Source organism: Malania oleifera, chromosome 8, assembly GCF_029873635.1.
Source record: "Malania oleifera isolate guangnan ecotype guangnan chromosome 8, ASM2987363v1, whole genome shotgun sequence".
In the NCBI taxonomy this organism is placed as follows: Eukaryota; Viridiplantae; Streptophyta; class Magnoliopsida; order Santalales; family Ximeniaceae; genus Malania; species Malania oleifera.
The window spans coordinates 21,971,052-21,990,755 of record NC_080424.1 but is presented as its reverse complement, the minus strand read 5'-3'; the positions used below and the strand labels follow the sequence as shown (position 1 = coordinate 21,990,755).

General features: G+C 38.8%; 1 protein-coding gene across 1 annotated transcript in view; it reads left to right on the top strand.

Moving 5' to 3' along the window:
* LOC131162330 (ran-binding protein M homolog) overlaps positions 1-19,704 on the top strand; it is an 89,381-nt gene that overhangs the window by 18,232 nt on the left and 51,445 nt on the right. The window contains exons 5-6 of the mRNA XM_058118684.1: positions 119-195; positions 17,777-17,939. Coding sequence (XP_057974667.1) covers positions 119-195; positions 17,777-17,939 — 240 coding nt within the window. The remainder of the gene's footprint in view (positions 1-118; positions 196-17,776; positions 17,940-19,704) is intronic.

Sequence of the window (19,704 nt, the reverse complement as noted above, 5' to 3'; positions counted from 1 at the left end):
ACAAAAGCAGTTTTTAACTTTAAAATTTGTTCATTGTTAAAATACACTTATTTTTCTTGAAGATATTGAGCCTTTTTTTTTTTTTTAATATAGAGAAGTCCCTTTGAATTTTGATTAGGCCTTTGAAGCGCAAGAAAGAACAAAGCTGCAAATGATGATTGAAAAAATATCACTGCCACAAAATATCAGTTATGGGTAAGTTGAATCGTACTTCTATTTCTTTCAAACATGAAAATCTCCTCTCCTCCCCTCCCCTCCTGGGCCCTCTTGGCCCTCGTTTTTCCCGTTTCCCCTTATTTCATTTTAGTGTGATGACAGGTTTATATACTATGGCTTGTCTGTAATCTAGATACAGAAATTGAAATTGTGCCATGCATGTGGAATAGGAAAATTTAGATACTGGTATCGAAATCTAAACTTGTTTTGTTGCTGTCTGGGTTTCTCGTTTTGGACTTCTTGTTTTCTGTCCTTGTAGCTTTATTTTGGGGATTCTGGATTTTACTCTTAGAAGGATACCCCTTCTCCACCCCCAAAAAAATGAAACTCATGTTTTTCAAGAAATGACTGGATTTTGGGTACATGCTATTTGTGTAAAATTGAATATTTACCTTGATAATTGCCCCCTGGGGATGTCTGTGTGTGTGTGTGTGTCATTTTCTAGCTGAAGACCCTAGAGGGAGGGTTAATTGGATAGCTAAAACATTTTTTGAACCTAAACCCCTTTTTAACAATCTAGGTGTGATGTTATGAGAACAAGCTACAAACAAAATGATTTAAAGAGGCTTTGAGGAAGTATAATAGGGGGTCCTTGGAGATATTAGGATTAAGAAGGCTAGCATTTTGGGTGAGTTGGACTATTTAGATGGAAGAGAAGGAGGTGAAAATCTTTTTGGAGAGTGGGGAGGTTAAATGGGTTTGGTTGAAAAATGAGTCGGAAGATTTGATTTTTGTGGAAGCGAGGAGTTGGAGGCAAAAGTCTAAATTTAAATGGGTGAAAGAGGGAGATTGTAATTTGTAATTTTTCCACAGGTTGGCTGATATGAAAATGAGAAAAAACCTATTTAGGGATTTGGAATTAGGAGGGACGGAGGTTATTTCTGATCTTCGTTTGATTGCAACTGAGATAAGCGATTTTTTCCTTGAATCTTTACACTAAGGAGGATGCTTGTAGGCCTGTGATTGAGGGAGTAGATTGGAACCCCATTTCCATTGATCAGGTTAGTTAGACGGAAAGACCTTTTGAGGAGGAGGAAGTGAGTGCAATTGTGTTTGGCATTGAGGGATAAGGGGCCCCGGTCTGGATGTGTTTAATATGGCGTTTTTTTCAAGATTGTTGGGATGTGATTAGGGTGGACTTTCGAAGGCCTTTATTGAATTTTTTTGTAATGGGATCCTGAGCAAGAGTTGATTCCACTTTCATCATTTTGGTGCCTAAGTGGAGTAAATCTATTAAGATTGCTGATTTTAGATCTATTAGCCTAGTGACTAGTGTGTACAAGATTATTGCTGAAGTTCTTGCTAATGGTTTGAGTGCCATATTTCTTTTTTAATTAGCGAAAAGAAGGGATGCCGACCTGATATACAAACAGAACAAGGATCATCCACCTTGCAGGGCCACAAAAATCAAGAATTACATTATGATTATTCGAAAACTGCTCACTGTACCAGCTAAGAAGAGTTGTAACCCATTGATCTAGTGATTTGAAAGGCGTTTTTGAGGTGTGCTTTGAGGTGTTTTAGGCCAAAAACGCACCAAGGCGTAAGTGAAAAGGCGCAACTCCATAAAAGCGTACGCATCAGACAATAACCCTCTCTTTTTTACGCCTTAGCTTCAAGGTGTACGCCTTTCGGTATTCCTGGGTTAAAACACATTTTTAAAAGGCCAGAACCCAGAACACACTGAAACCCTATCCTCCCTCTCTCTCCTGCGAAGCTGCTTCTCCTCTGCTCTGTCGATGAAGTCTGACGAAGCCTCTGCTCTCTCTTGAAGCCTCGATGAAGCCTCTGCTCTCTCTTTTGAAGCCTCGACGAAGCTCAACAAAGCCTATGCTCCCTCTTTTGAAGCCTCGATGAAGCTAGACGAAGCCTCTGCTCTCTCTCAAAGCCTCTGCTCTCTCTTTCGAAGTCTCTGTCCGACGGGTCTGAGGTTCTCGTCTCTTGTCTCTGAGGTTTTTGTTTCAGATTTTAATTGCTTAAATCTTGCTGCATCTGCTGAAACATGTCTGAAGCTGATTCCAAGGGGCAGAAATTATGTTTTTATTTGTTTCTCCATTATTCTAACATTTTTCTCATTTTTATACTGTATATAAATTTATTTATTTATTGATTATTTTAAAAAATACAGTCCCAAAATGCTTATGCCTCAACACCTTGAGGCTTATGCCTCACCTCGCGGAAGGGTAAAGTGCCTCGCCTTATGCCTTCGCCTTTTAAAACACTGCATTGATCTTTACTAAGCTGAAGGGGCGTACGTGATCCTTAGAAGGCTCTGCAGTTTCTTTCCTTCCAAGTACTCTAAAATATGGCAAGAGGGATGAGAGTCACAGCTTTTTCTCTTCTCTTTGGTGGCTCGAATGCCTTTGCAAGCTCAAAACTTCCCTCTCACAGAGCTGTCAGGGGTCCACTGCTGCCTGGTCAAGGAGAAGGCCATACTCTGAAGATTCCTGGTCCTGGGGCAGTGCAGCAGGAGGTGTGTTTGTGGGGGTTAGGCATATTTTGGATCCAAGTTTGGTTGGTAATGTGGTAGGGGTGGAGGTTAATATGAGGAATGAGAAGGCTTATCTTTAAATTGGATTTGAAAAAGCTTGTAACAGGGTTGCTGGGTTGGTTAGAATTTATTTTGATAAAATTTTTGCTACAAAGAGGTTTGGGGAGAGGTAGTGATCCTAGATGAGCGGCTGCTTGTCTAATGCTTTGTTGTCTGTTGTATTGTAGTGAATGGTGAACCTGAATCATGGTTTAGAGTGTTAAGGGGTGTTAGACAAGGGGATCTGTTGTCTCCTTTCTTGTTTGTGCTAGTGGTTGATGTCTTGAGTAGAATGGTAGATAGGGTGGTTGAGGGTCTTGTGAAAAGGGCTGAAAGTGGGTAGAGAGGGGTTTGTTGTGTCCCACCTTCAGTTTGCCAATGACTATATGTTTTTTGTAGGTGATCATAACAAATTTGTCAAATGATTTGGATCATGAATCGAAAGTCCAATTTCAGGAAACTGAGATTTGAATTGTAATATTCGGTACAAATTTCCAAAATCTATTCCTAGTGACATACATATATTGATATACAAACTGGAAGCAAAATAGTAAAATGCATATTTTAACAATAAAAAAGTGCATGCGTTCCCTAAACAATAAAATGTAAGGGAACAAGTTGAGAAAAATTAATAAAAAAATGAACTTTATATTATTTAATCTAAGCTCCACCCTCCATTAGATCTAGGGAGTTGGCTTCATCAGCGGGTTATGGTATTTTAGACTGATCCTTGTGTTTTAAGGGGTCTTGAGTGGTAATCCTAGGTTGGGGGTTTATGGGATCTAGTGGTGGAGAGGGTGCCTAAGTGTTTGGATGGGTGGAAGGTGTGTTATTTTCTCTAGAGGGCCACATTATTCTTATTTAAACTTGTCTTCCTTGTACCTCTGCTTATTATTTGTCTATTTCTAGGACTCTGATGGGGATAGCTAGTAAGCTTGAGAAATTATAAGAGTTTCTTTGGTCAATGTTTGCGTAGAAGAGGGATCACTTGGTTAGTTAGGAGATTGCGTGTACGTCTAAGCTGGACAAGGTTTGGATCTTGGAAAGTTGGTGTCGAGGAACATTGCTCTTATGGCTAAGTGGTTATGATAGTTCCCTTTGAGGAATCTTTGGTATAGAGACATTAGAAGTGAAATTGGCTTGCATGTGGATATTCTTTAGGAAGACCGTGGAGGTTGATTTCACAGATTTACCCCTTCATTCCTCATACTAATTTTGTTTGGCAATGATTCTAGAATTTGTTTTTGGCAACATATTTGGGTGGATATGACCAAGGTTTTAAATTTCAATTTCAACTCAAATTTCAAAGCTCCAAAAGAATTGAAATTTCGAAGAAAATTTCGATTTGAAAAAATAACGAAAATCAGTAGTAAAACATGGAATTCTTTGTGAAACTTTAGAAATGGTTAACAAACATAATAATGTAAGTTTTAGGACTAATATATTACAAGTTAAATATATCTCTGTTGTGTATAAGGTAGATTTGTTGTAATATAGTATGTGTGTCAAACATATTTCTAAGATAATGTACATAAAATATATTCAGTTAATACAAATGAAATTCATAAATCATTTAAATATTATTTATTATACAAATAATGATACTTCAGATATGAATGATTAAATAAAATGTTGCTGTAAGTTTAGTTTTTCATATAATTTTAGAAGCACTTGTAATAATATTTTTTTTTTCAATAAAAATAAATAAAATTAATTAATAGAGAAATTTCATTTCACTCCTAGATCTCTCATTTGAATTCTAAGGAAATTTCATTATATAGTTAAAATTTTGACAAGTATCACTAAAATTTCGAGATTTCAAAAATTTCGGATGATTAGTTGAGATTTCGATGGATAATATGCAAGACGGAAATCGAATGCCATTTCGATTTCAAGGGTGATCGAAACTGGAAATTTCGAATTTCGACAATATCGTGGAAATTTAAGACCATGGATAGGACTTCATTATCCATATCTTTACATGATCTTCCTCACTTGAGTTCGGGGCATAATGATGTTTTTGCCTTCTTGATTTTTTTCATGTCTTCTTGGTATTTCCACCTTTGCTTAACTCTTAAGTGATAGGGACGGTGAGGAGCTTTCTGCTTTGCTATTGTTGTTGGATAATTGTCTTGGTCCTTAGATTCTTTGATGGTTTATTCTTGCAAACCTTTCTTTGATCTTATGATCCGTGCTAATATCTCCTTTCCACTCCATAAAAGTATTTGGAGGGCTGCTGGGATATTATTAAGGACAACTTGGTTTTTGCTGAATTTTATGGGAATGGGAGGGTAAGTAAGAGCACTAATTCCACTTTTATACCCTTGTGCCTAAGAAATATAGATCTATTAAGGTAGAGGACTTCAGACCTATTAGTCTAGTCTCTAGTGTTTATAAGATCATCACCAAAGTTCTAGATAATAGGCTGAGTGTGATGCTTGACAAGCCTATTTCTACAGCTCAGAGAAACTGGGGGGAAGACAAATAGTGGATGCTATTTTGGTGGCTAATGAGGCAGTGGAGGATATTTGTAGGAGGAAGAAGAGGGGTTTCATCTTTAAATTGGATTTTGAGAAGGCCTATGATAGATTTAGCTGGAGTTTTTTGGATAAAATTTTTGTGAGAAATGGTTTTGGTGAGCATTGGCACAGGTGGTTGGGGGGTTGTTTTTCTAATGTGTTGTTCTTGGTGGTTGTGAATTGGAAACCAAAGTCTTGGCTAGGGCTTTGAGCGTTATTACACAAGGTGATCCAATTCCCCTTTTCTGTTCATTTTAGTAATTGATGTATTGAGTAGAGTGGTGGATAGGGCTGTGGATAGGTGGATGGTGAAAGGGTTGGAAGTGGGAAGAGAGGGAGTGGTGATTTCTCATCTTCATTTTACGTATGATACTATTTTCTGGGTATGCTCAAAGGTTTTGAGAGCATATTGGGGCTTATAATAAATTTGGGGAGAAGTGGTTTAGCAAATATTAAGTTAGCTGTTGAATGAGTTAGGAAGTTGTCTTCTGTTTGCAAGTGTGATTTTTTGAAGTGGCCTTTGACTTATTTAGGGGTCCCCTTTGGGGGGCAATCCTAAATGTGCAGAGTTTTGGAATCTGGTAGTGGAGAGAGTGGCTAGGAGGCTAGATGGTTGGAAGGGGCACGTTTTTCCTTTAGAGAGTGGAATCACCCTTGCCCAGGCATGCTGATCTAGTATCCCATTATATTATTTGTCTGTTCTTAGGATCCAGTGGGGATTACTATGAAGATTAAGAAATTCATGAGAGATTTCTTGTGACCTGGAATCGGGGGTTTTTAGGGATGATTTAGTAAGGTGGGAAGCGGAATAGTTCTAAACTGTAGGGATAATGAAGTTTTGCAGGGTTTTATTCTAGGTCACGGTATAGACAATTTTCAATGGAAAGTACTTGGAGTTTGGGTTAAAATCGTTATGTGAGGATTCATTTTTCATTCATGCGGGTTTGGATGTGCTGGAATGGTAAGATGCATTGAGATGTCATAGATGCTGGTATGTTCCCAGAGTAGATATTCAGATGTGATCATGGGTTTGTCTTCTGATCGTGTTACTTGCTGGAGTTGGAAGGAGGTGATTTTGGGATGGACTGAACCAGTAGCCCATAAGATGCACTGCTGTGTGTTAAATGTAGAGGATTGCTGCTGTGTTAATTGCAGAGGATTGGGGTCTCTGTGTGGTGGAGTGGTGGTTGAGGATTCTGCAAGTTTTGGGGAAGCGAGTTTGTGCAATGAAAGCCGGGTGGTGTACAAGACCCTAAGATTGGTGCGGTGTTGGAGTGGGATGGGCCTAGAATTATTATTATCTGTTTGCTCTTGGGTTAAATTCTAAATAATATGGACTTGGGGCCTGATAAGGTTGCAGGTCAGTGCATGGGTCCTCTTAGCAGTATTAAGGTTATGGCACAGCCCTCAACTACAATTAGTAGCAAGGCCTACTCTTAAAAAAATTGTTTCTTAGCCCAAGTTCAGGGAATTGAAAATTTAAAAAATCTTTCAAAGGTAGAAAGGGTTTTGCACAGGGGAAGGGGAAGGAGACTTTGGAATATCTCCTCAGCAGAACCAGGTAATATATTTGTCTGTTGCTTGTGAATCTCAGCTAGTGGGTCATGAAAGGGTGGATTCAAATATTGGTTAAAAAATACACTCAACCAGTTCAATCGAAGACAGGAACCTTTTGATTTTTTGTGGAGCACTTGCAGCATATGGATTGAAACCAAATTCAGTTCGGAAAAACGTGGTAAGAAAAATTGGATCTAATTAGCCCATGGTTGGCACTTTGTAGTCATATGTGAGACAGATCCCTTGCAGGGATGGGTGAGAACAGGGATGAGGAGAAGACTGGAAGGTGCGAGATGTTTTTAGAGTTAGGTTCTCAGTCAAATCACGAAGTTCAGTTAGGACAATGAAGCCAATCTTGCTTGTTAGAGCCCAAAACTGTGGAGCAAGCAAAGGGTACCCTCAACTCCCCTCGCCAGAAAATCTCCACCGCTGCCTCCAAGGAACCCATAGCTGATTTAGCACTGGTTTCCAGTATTATGAAATTTCAACAACTGTAGCCCTTGACTCACGATCATAGAACCACAGTCCAAGCACTGTGCCTCTTCTTGTCTTTGATCTTTTGCACCCACAGTTCTTGCTTCACCAGCTTTGCATCCCTCTGCCTGATGCTCCATGCCCAAGAAAATTCTTCCACCCTTATGCTTCCTTACTATCTGGCACACAAATCATCTGGATAGCCTCCAAATTCTGAATTTTCTCCAAAGAAATGAAACAACCATAGTCATTTGCTCTTAACCATAACAAAATGAAATGATTTGATGCCCCGAATGATTTCAATCGTAGATTCAGGGTTTTGGTAAATAAAAAAAGCATGTAGCTCCTTTATAAGCATTCTCTGGTCAAACAAAAGAAGAATAGATAAATGGCCTATCTTTTTGGTCTTGGTAATGTTGAAAAAGTTACCAAAATGCATAGAGACTCTCTTGAAGCCATCGTTGGAAGAAAAATGTGTTGGAGCCTCTCCCATGACCCCATTTTACCAATAAGAGAGAAGTAAAATTGAGATAAAAGTTGCGTCTATGGTTCGACGGTATAGATTCACTAAAAGGAATCTGATTATGGATGGGTTGAAGCTCAGGATTTAACCCAGATAGAAACTTGGCAGCCAAGAACTCTGCCAGTTGCTTCTTAATCATGTCAACGTCGGAAATATCTGCTTGATAGATATTGAGTTCCTTCTACCTACCCTTCAGAATGTTATGTAACCTTCTTGTCCATGTTTGAAAAACTTCTCTCATTGATCAAAAACAGGAATTTGAATTTTGTCTTGTGGGGATATTTCATGGATATCATCCTATACAGCCTTGGCTATTCTATTTAACATCACATTTGCAGCACTTCGTTGCTCTATGCTATTCCACCACCACACATGAAATATGTCATTCTCTTTCATCCAATGTTCACAATCCTTGGAGTCTAGATAGACAGGAGAATGTTGCAGGTACTTGGACTTTCCTTTAGTGTTATTATGCACATCCATTGCTGGGGACCACAGCAGGTATTTGGAGCATCCAACCAATTTGATGGCTCTGATCTGAATGTTTAACAGTTCCAGCTGAAGTTCTCTCTGTAGAGGTCATCAAAGTGCCACTCACAATAGAATACAATAAACACACACCAGTATGAGGAATGAACAAAAAAATGGCAATGCAGAATCAGGCAGCATACAATAACACAAAACATCACTTCATAACTTCAATTATCCAACACTTGAGACAGCCATATCCACAGAACTGAAGTTACAATATCTTAGGAGGAAGCTCTTGTTCAAACAAACAGGGCTGACCACAACACAGCACGACAGGCATTTAATAAACAACCTTGCATCTATAAGCGTTTCGGCTGGCAGCAACCAGAAGCTAGTGCTGGCAAGAACAGGAAATAGTCATTGAGCACCAATCGAAAGCAACCAGCAACTGGTACAAGATTGCGCGCAATCAATCATGAACACGCAGGGCATCAAAACAGCATCATCATGCTACAACCAGCTAGTGGAATATCAGTACATCACAAGTGTACCAGAAACAGTGTGCTACTGCCTTCACATAGCAAACTAATGACAACATGCATGGCATCTGGCGAAGGATGCTGCATATTTCAATCAATTTGCTATCCAATTCTAAAGGAAGATTCCTACGAGTTGAAAAGGGGATTGTAGGAGTAAAATGAAGTTGTATTTGTGTCCTTGAGAGTAAGAACAATGAAGGTTGGAGGGATTTCTTTGAAGCGCTATTGCAGCTCTCACTTGAACAAGGCAAGGAAATTGTATTTAGATGTTTAGAATATTTGGTGTCTTGAACATAATTAACCACAAGATGTTAATGAAGGAGCAAAGGTGGGGGTTTGAGGCAGCTGGAGAGATGATCCTTCACAGAAATCAAAGGTGATGTGCTAGTGAATGGAAGGAGGGATTCATAAAGGAAAGATGGAGAATCTCGTGATATCAAGAAAGGTTTTCCAACTTTCCTACCGAACGCAATTTTAAATTTACTTCTAACTATAATTCTAGGCTTGGAAGTTGGAAGAGGGAAGTTTGGCCTATTAATAGTGGGCCTCTTACAGTCACTAAATGGTTAATTAAAAGGAAAGGGAATAACGAGCCAAGCTTTATCCAAAGGGGTGTTGGGCCTGTCTTAGAAGATTATAGATCAGAGGTTGACACAAACTGAGAAACACTTCGTGGAAGAATTTTCTTCATTATTTCAAATAATACACAAAACGTTAGCTATATACATCAACCCTAGCAGCAGAAAAGGAAAATTAACTAGGTTATATCGCATCCCATGATTTATGGGATATTCTAACAGAATAGGAAACTAACCGAATCAGTCTAATTTTAGGAATCCAAGTTGTTACAAAATTTCCTAAAATAGCTACTATACACGTATAGAATACAAGTCATTAAACATGCTTTCCCACACTCCCCCTCAAGCTGGCGAATAGGTATTTTCCATTCCCAGCTTGGATACAATACTCTGAAAAACTGAACTGCTTAACCCCTTGGTATGTACATTAGCAAGTCTACCATGTGTAGACACATAAGGTGTACAAATCAATCCGCTCTCCAACTTTTCTTTGATGAAGTGTCTATCAATTTCAATGTGCTTTGTTCGATCATGCTGTACCGGATTATGAGCTATGTTGATTGCGGACTTATTATCACAACAGAGTCTCATCGGACCATCCTACTTAATCTTCATGTCTTCTAAGATAATCTTGAACCAAAGTAGTTCACATACACCCTAAGCCATTGCTCGGAATTCTGCCTACGCACTAGACCGAGCCACCACATTTTGTTTCTTACTCCTCCACGTCACAAGATTTCCGCCAAGAAAGGTGCAATATCTAGAGGTCGACCTCTTGTCAACAATCGACCTAGCATAATCGGCATCCGCGTATGGCTCAAGAACTAAGCTTCCGTTCCTTTTAAATAGAATACCTTTTCTTGGTGCCCTTTTGACTTATTGTAACACTCGGTGAGCTGCCTGCAGATGGACTTCCTTCGGGCTATGCATAAATTGACTAATCACACTCACTGCATAAGCTAAATCTGGTCATGTGTGAGACAGGTAAGTGAGTCTTCCTTCTAGGCATTGGTACATTTCTCTATCTACTGCAGCATCCTCCTCTGCCCTTCCAAGTCTAATATTTGGATCTATTGGAGTACTTGCTGGTTTGCACGCCATCTTGCCGGTTTCTTTGAGGAGATCTGTAACGTACTTCTGTTGAGATATAAAAATGCCTTGTCTAGAGTGAGCCACCTCGATCCCAAGAAAATATTTCAGCCTCCCTAGCACCTTGATCTTAAACTCCTTAGCCAAACACTGACTCAAAATCTGTTGCTTCTTGTCATCATTCCCCGTCACCATTATATCATCGACATGTACCAAGAGGGCTGTGACTCCTCTTGAAGGTGAGTGTTTAATGAACAATATATGATCCCCTTGGCTCTGTCTATATACCATATCCATCATAACTCTTGCAAACCTTCCAAACCATTCCCGTGGTGATTGTTTAAGACCGTACAAGGCTTTCTTTAGCTTGCACACAGTATGAGCAGCCAAATTATTCCCATAACCTGGCGGGACTTCCATATAAATTTCTTCCTCTAGCTCTCCATGCAAAAATGCATTCTTGGCATCAAACTGCTGCAAGTCCCATCCATAATTAGCTGCTAGAGACAACAAGGTTCTAACAGTGTTCATCTTCGCAATTGGAGCAAAAGTCTCTAGGTAGTCAATTCCAATTCCATAGGTTTGAGTATAACCCTTGGCCATTAACCTTGCCTTGTATCTCTCTATTGATCTATCTGCTGTATACCTCATAGTGTAAACCCATTTACACAATTACACCCCATGGGTTTCTTTCCTGTTGGCAATTTCACCAAATCCTAGGTTTTGTTTTTTTCCAACTCCTCCATCTCCACATTCATAGCTTGTTTCCATTTCTCATTGGATAAAGCCTCGGATAAGGTGGTAGGGATGACAATGGTGTTTAAGCTAACATGGAAGGATCTATGGGATGGTGAAAAATTTTTGAAGGACAAGAAATGTGAGAGAGGATATAAAGGTTGTTTTCTGCACTATCTAGTTCCTTTTCTAACGGCAATGGGAAGATCTTGGTCATTGACCTAAGGTTTGGTTTTAGCTTGCAATGAAGGGTTAGAAATTGTTACCTCATTCTCAAGATCCGAGTTGGAGTCTTGGAGTTGCACAAATTCAGGGATAGCCACCTTCCTCCTTGAAAGCACTCTGCCAAATCTCACATTCTCAAAAGCCGAATTAATTTTTTTTTGGGGAATGTCGGGCATGGGTTTGGACATATGATTTGGTACAGGCTCAGACACGGACTAGTGAGGAAAGTACTGAGACAAAAAATGTTGAAGAAAATACAAAAATTAGCCCAGAGATGAAGGCTTCCAGCAAGCATACTCAGATTAATTTATCGTTAAAGGAAATGACTGATCTTTCCAAAGACTTGAATATGGAATCAAGTGTGGTGAAGGTTGAAGTGGCTGAAGAGGAAATAGAGATTACTGATGATGTAACTAGGCAACATGTCTGTGTAGAGGATCTGGTGCAAGTACAACAAGCAATGCAATAGAAAGAGGGCTGGTTCTCTTATGAAACAGACCCAAGTTGTAGCTAAGTGATACATTCAGTCGTATATGAAGATACTAAATTTGACGAGTTTAGTGAGGGTGAGAGGAGCTCAAGAGTAGATAGGGGAGTTAGATATGGGAGGAGAAGATAATTGAGAAGAACTTGTTGGAGATTTGTGTTTTGACGAAAAAGAGGAAGAATTATTGCTAAGTAAGAAGCAATCTCATAATCTCAACTTGCACAAGAAGAGAGTTCTTTATTGTCTTTTGATATTGGGCAAGGATTAGATAGTTCTATTAAGAATAATTCTGATCAAAAGACAACTTTGCTTGACGAGAGGTATTTGTCCTTTGCTCCTGAGCTTATTCCCATTAAAGTGGACATCGATGTTAGCCCTTTAGGTGTCGGGAGGGGCAGTGGTGAGGAGATAGATGCTCTAGGGGCCGATTCGAATTCTTCGGAACTTGAAAAATGTATTCTTCCTGCTACTGTTCAGTCCTTTTGTTCTACTGATTCTTTATGCTACAATGAGGGAAGTAATGGGGGAGTGACTTCGGTGCTAATTGAGGGGTTAGTGAGAGGGACTATAGAGACTTGAACGAGCTCTTAAATGTTATGGGGCTGAAGTTAGTGAGTCCCACTGAAGTTGAAGTTAAATTGGGGGGGAGTCCAAAAACTAACGAGAGGAAAAAAAAGGTGGAAAAAGAGTTAAAAATTTGATTTTTTCGACCATCAGTTATGGGGGAGGGTAGGGTGCACGGAAAGGGGTAATCGCGTTAGACTAAGAAGATTATTAATTGGAATGTTAGGGGTTTAGGGGATATTTGGAAGAGAAGTCTAATTAAGGAGGTTCTGTTAAGGAATTCCCTAGATATTGTCTTAGTCCAGGAGACTAAGCTTGACTTAATAGGCGGGCAGGTAGTTAGACGGATTTGGGAAGAACAATGTAAGGATTGGGACTTTATACTTTCTTGGGGTGCAGCAGGTGGCATTCTAGTGTTGTGGGACACTAGGTCTATTACTAGAGTGGACAATTTAGTGTGTTTTTTCTCTCTTTCTATCTTGCTTGATATTAAAGATAGGGGTCAATGGTCGATTTCCTTTGTGTAAGGCCCTTCTTGACCTGCTTTTAGGGGAAATTTTTGGGATGGGCTAAATTTTGTTTCTTGCTTATGCTCGCCTAGGTGGTTAGTTGGAGGTGATTTTAATGCGGTCAGGTTCCCTTAAGAAAAGTAACGTCTTTATGCAGAAGTTGATTTTGTTGTCAAGGAGTGTGGGTTGAGGGATCTTCCTTTGGGCAATGCTAATATTACGTGGTTAGTGGGTGGGGCTAGGGATGTTGATAGTATAATCGATAGGTTTTTTTTTTTCCATTGATTGGGACGAGGAGTTTCCTAATTTTTCTCAAGTGATGCTACCTATACCCACTTCTGATCATTTTCCAATATTGTTGGAATCTAGGAATGTGCCTTGGGGTCCCAACCTATTAAGGTTTGAGAATATGTTGTTAGAGCATGGCTCCTTTTTGACCTTGGTTAGGGACTTATGGAGTGAGGGAGTGGAAAGGGGTTCGTAGGGTTTTAGATTTATAAAGAAGTTGAAGTGGTTGAAAGAAAATTTGAAAGTGTGGAAAGGGGAGGTGTTTGGACACATTAGGATTAACTAGGAAAGTTGGAAGAGATAGATAGAAAGGAAGAAGGAGTGGCCCTTTCTTGGGAGGAAGAGGTTAAAAAGGTTTCTCTGAAGAACAAATTGGAAGAGCTAATTTTTAAGATATGAGAAGTTGGAGGTAGAAGACAAAGCATAAATGGGTTAGAGATGGGGATTGTATTTCTAAATTTTTTCATCGCATAGCCAATCTAAAAATGAGAAAGAATTTGATTAGGGAATCGAATGTGGATTATGGGGGTTATTATCTCAGATCCTAATGTAATTGCCTCTGGGATCACTGATTTTTATTATAATCTGTATACTTAAGAGGATGAGAGTAAACCGGATGGAAGGATTAGAAGGGGATCCTTTGCTTGTTGATGAGATAGCTTTGTCAGAGAGACCTTTCGAGGAAGAGGAAGTTAGGGCTACATTTTTTGGGATGGAGAGGGATAAAGCTTTTGGGCCTGGTGATTTTAATTTAGCTTTTTATCAAGATTGTTGGGTGATGGTGAGGAATGACCTGATGAAGGTTTTCAATGAATTCTATTGGAATGGGGTTTTAAGTAAGAGTATTAATTCAACATTTATAAGTTTGGTGCCTCAGAAAAATAGGTCTATCAAGATGTCTGACTATAGACCGATTAGTCTAGTTTCAAGTGTTCATAAAATAATCACGAAAGTGCTAGCTAAGAGGTTAAGTGTGGTGCTTGATAAGACTATTTCTAAGGCCCAAAGTGCTTTTGTTGGGGGGGGGGGGGGGTAAATAGATTATGCATGCAGTCCTGATTGCGAATGAAACCGTTGATGATATAAGGAGGAGGAATAAGAATGGGCTTGTTTTTAAGTTGGACTTCGAAAAAGCTTGCAATAGAGTGAGTTGGAACTTTATGGGCAAGATTTTTGTGAGGAAGGGGTTTGGAGATGGCGTAGATGGATGAAAGGTTGTATGTTTAATGTGAATTTTGTGGTGATAGTGAATGGTGAGCCCAAATCTTGGTTCAAGGCCACGAGAGGGATTAGACAAGAATATCTATCCTCTTTCTATGTTCTTGTTTGTGCTGGTGGCTGATTTTTTGAGTAGAATGGTAGAAGGGGCTGTGGATAGAGGTTTGGTGAAAGGCCTTAAAGTGCGTAGGGAGGAGATCATGGTGTTGCACCTTCAATTTGCGGATGATACTATCTTTTTTCTAGAGGATCATAAGCCTTATTTCATTAATATCTTGGGGCTCCTTAAAAATTTTGAAAGGGTTTTGGGGCTTAAGACTAACTTGGGTAAGAGTGGTATTGCAGCTATTAACGTGTTTGCAGAATGTGTTAGGGATTTAGCCATGGACGTTGGGTGCGTTGAGCTGGGTTGGCCATTGTCCTATCCAGGGGGATCCTTTTGGAGGTAATCCTTGATCATCTAGTTTTTAGGATCCTGTGGTGGAAAGAGTGCCCAAGCATTTAGATGGGTGGAGGGAGGATTACTCTTATTTAGGCTTGTATTTCTAGTATTCTATTGTATTTTCTTTCAATTTTAAAATTCAAATGGGAGTCACTAGTAGGATTGAGATAATAATGAGAGATTTTCTTCGGTTAGGGGTAGCAGGTTCTAGGGATCATTTGGTGAGTTGGGAGGTAGTTTGTAGGAGTAAGGGGGAGGGAGGTTTGGGTCTTGGAAATTTGGTGTCTAGAAACATGATTCTTCTAGCTAAGTGGCTTTGGCGGTTCCCACTAGAGGTTTCTTTGTTGTGGCATAGACTTATCAAAAATAAATTTGGACTTGATGGGAATGGATGGGAATATGGGATACTATTTTGGGTTTTGGATGCTCTTCGGAGAGTTTGTGGAGCGTTATATCTCAAATTTACCCTCTCTTTATTCTGCATATTAAATTTGTTTTGGGTAAGGGTTGTAATATCTGTTTTTGGAAAGACCTATGTATGGGGGATGTTGTTTTGTCCACCTCCTTTCCTCGCCTTTTTCAATTGAGCTCAGGGCAAAATGATCCCATTTCTTTGTTTAGAGTAGATTCGGATGGTCCTTTCCATTTTGGGGTAGCCTTGAATGATAGGTAAACTATTGAGTTATCTTCTTTACTGATTATGTTGGATAATTGTAGGGTGTCCTGAGAAAATGATAGCCGATGTTGGTTGTTGGATTCTTCAGGAGTCTATTCTTGTAAATCTTTCTTCGAATTCGTGGTTCAGGTAAATTCCCAAGGTCAAGATTCCCCCTAAAATCAAAGTGTTTCTTTGGTTGGTTGCGCTTAATAGGATAAATACTAATGACTTGTTGCAGATGAGGAGACCTTTAAAGGCTCTATTTCCTGATATTTGTATGCTGTGGTTTGATTGTTCAGAGTTTGTTTTACCTTTTCTTGTACTGAGATTATGGAAGGTTTGGAACAGGTTATTCAATTACTTTGAAGAAAACTGGGTTTGTTCTAGAACGGTGGAGGAGTTCTTGGCGATTTCTTTTGTGGGGTTTGGGAGGAAGAAGGATGGAATTGCATTATGGAATTGTGCTATATTTGCTGTGTTTTGGGGCTTGTGGGAGGAACGTAATGCACGAATATTTGCCGGGAAGAAGTTACCATATTGGTTGATGTGGGAAAAGATTCTTTTTATGGCTTCTTTATGGTGTATGAACCATGGAAATTTCAAGGGATTGTGTGTTTCAGAAGTTCAGTGCGATTGGATGTCTCTTCTGAAGGTGTCTTGAGTTTTTTGTCATTGTTTATTTTTGCAATTTTCTTTTTTGTTTTCCTGAGGATTATCATACTTTGTTAAGGAGATGTCCTCCCTTCTGCTTGTAATTTTATCTTTATCTAATGAATTTATTTTTCTATAAAAAAAAAACAGTTAGATGGCTGTTTCCTGGAGAATAAGTACAGCTCCTGGTCTGCCCGGTAGATATTAATAATTAAAAAGAAACAAGAGAGAAAAAAATATCCCACTCATTTCATATGATTGCTAATACAGCATATTCTCTTCTAGTAACATGAAAATTGTATTTTCTCATAGCAAGACCTAAGAAATTAGAAAATTGCATGGTAACTCCCTTAAAAATATTTTTTTAGGTATATAATGGTGGGAACAGGTTCTGCATGTTTGCACTGAGATTTTGTCATGAGTGGACTGAGATGTTAACATGATTGGAGGAAGATTTTATTATGAATCTTTATTAGAAATGCCAATTCTAAAATTAGAGCATAGCCTAGTATAGGCTTGTTCAGCTAAGGAATATTTACAAATGGTCAAGAATGCCTGTCCTTTGAAGTTGTATTCTTATATCCTGGAAATCTGATTATTGCATGTCTGTATAACACAAAATGTAGTTGATGTATCACCTCCTAATAAGTTTCTTTAAATTTTGAATATGACTAGTTCAAAGGGCTTGTTTCTCCAATTATTTTAATTGGACTTGCTTCTATTTTTTTTTTTTTTTTCAGTAGGATTGGATTGCTTTTTTAGCTTTTGTATTTTAGTGTCTTTTTTTTTTCCCTGAACTGTTTTTTCTTATCTTTTGTTTCCTTTAGGAGGATATTTTATCCTTCTCTTTGTTCTCTTCTTATTACCTCTCTCCTCTTTTTTTAGTGAGGAAAAATGGCATTACTATTGCCTAAGAGATTACGTTGTGGTTTCTATTCCACTTATTATCATTGAATCTTACTGCAAACATTTCATTGCTGAGTCATACCTTGGAAGTGGCTCTACATAGCTTTTATGACATGCCATAGTTTTAATGTTCTATGCTAATAATTAATGCCTTGATAGCTTTTAGGCAAGCTTAAGGGGCATAAAATCAAACGGGGTGGATCTTCGAGAGACTATAGTGCTGTTTCTCTTCCACTTGATACTTCAAAATCTTGTTTCAAACATTTTATTGCTGAGGATTGTCTTGCAATTGATTCTACCACAGTTTTAGGGTTCAATATGAATACTCACGATGTCAATAAATTTCAAGCCTTACCTTGTAATTGATTCTACCCACACTTCGATCTTGTGTTTGGGGAGCTTGGAGTTTAGATTTTGGATTTGGATTTACATGGATTTTGACAGAACGCAGTACAAAATTTTATTAAATATCGTCCAAATCCTCACAAATCTAAATCCAAGGTTTAAAATATGTGCTCCCAAATACAACCTTAGTTTTTGATAGTAATTGCTTGTAGTGTGTTCTGTCTCTAATGAATTCTGATTTTTGGTTATCAGAATTGTTCGTTCCTACTTACTGCACTATGGATATGAAGAGACACTGAATTCTTTTGACTTGGCTAGTAAATGTACTGTTCCTCCCATCAATATGGCTCAAGAAAAGAGCTTCAATGAGCAAGAAAACATGTATGCATTAAGCCAGAGAAAGACTCTTCGTCAGGTATGGAAATGCTAGGGTATTTGTGCGTATTATGAAGTTAGCAAATTTTGGTTTTTATTGTTGTGTGATTCTTGTTGGATAATAGTAACATGCATGCTACTGAGCTTGGTATATTAGGATAATTTGTTTGAAGACGAAGAGTCCATAAGCGACATTATTCTTGTTTGACATGAGTATGAATGAACAACTGTTCAAATTATCCGGAAGCTCGTAATGCCGGGCTCGGTTTTCTAGGTAACATTGTTCACCATATCCTGGAGATATTTTTGTTCACCATCCCCATTTCTAAATGATTTCTTCTAATTAACTATTTTTCCTTGATGATAAACAAGAATTATATTGACAATGAAACAAAGAGTACAACATGGGAAGCTAAAAAGCAAAAGAAGCAACCAAAAATATTAAAACAGCGCTGTCTGCCTATCCCCAACAAGATCAGACAGCGGTAAACCCCAAAAAACCCCAAAGGAATGAGCCCAGAGAGAGGCTGGAAACACTGCTCTGTACCACTATAGACAAGAAGAGGTTGTGGCCATTGAAGGTTCTCTCATTCATCTTGATCCATAAGGTCGAGAAAATAGCAAAAACTGTGCTCTTGCAGAAACCTGGCATCTCACGAGCAAAAGCTCGCCCACCACCTGAGGTGGCACCCAAGCTTCACCAAAACAAGAAAAGACGGTAATCTAGAGATGGGTTGCAATCTTGCAATCCTGGAAGCGGTGAGCATTAGATTGGACTCTTGCCACATCACATGTCAGGATTGAGAACCTTGTTGTGCTTTCTATTTTGAAGCAAATCGTGCGTGCTAATGTGAAATATAAGTGAATCTTGAAGGGAACCTTTGCATTTGAAATGTCGTGGCTCCAAGGGAAGAAACTACGTGAAGGAAGACAGATTTATTGGAAGAGAGACCTGATGAATTGCCAATACACATCCTCTCATCTCCCCTATTGGATGGAACAAATTGATTTAGAGCGTTGAGTAAAGCGGTAAGGTCGTCAACCTCTCTTTTGTTGGGATTCCTAAAAAATGGAAATTGCAAGACAGTGAGAGCTCCCATCAGAAAAAAAAGGTGCTGATAGTTGCATTGTGAAGGGAGACAATTTAAACAAGTGATGCATCCTCCCAAAAAAACTGTACCTTGTTGTCTTTACCTGCTTTGAAACGGATGAGGGGGAAGAAAAAATTATCCACCTTAGACAAGAACTTCTAGGGGCTAGCATGAGAAACAAGGCCTCTTCCTACAGAGTCCCACCAATTTTGATGAACCCCGTACTTACTTTTAATCTCCTTATGCCATAAGGAATTTACTTTTAAGGGGTACCTCCACAACCATTTTGCTATTAGAGAGATCGCAAACCACATTACCAAGTTTGAGAAAGATCAAATTTGGTTTGCTTTTTGGGCAACTGCCTTCATATATTCAGAAAGATTTTGTCCAAAATATAAATTTGCTAGAGCAAAGCTTGAACTAGAAGTAACAGGGCTAAAAGAATGTTGGGCATTTGTACTAGAGACAATTGAGGTCATTGGCAGTTGCATAAGATCATTAGCATCTAAACTGTTTCTTGTGAACTCTTTCCTTGTTATTTTTGCACAATTATTAAGTGGCATATATGGCGCATGAGTATATCTAGGATGGATGAACTGTAAAAATGATAGCGTGAAGCAGAAATAACTCAGTTTAGAATTGATATGTAATGGGATGAGATAATTAAGATGGCCTTATTCTAGATGATGAAGACCAAAGATGATATAAGAAGAG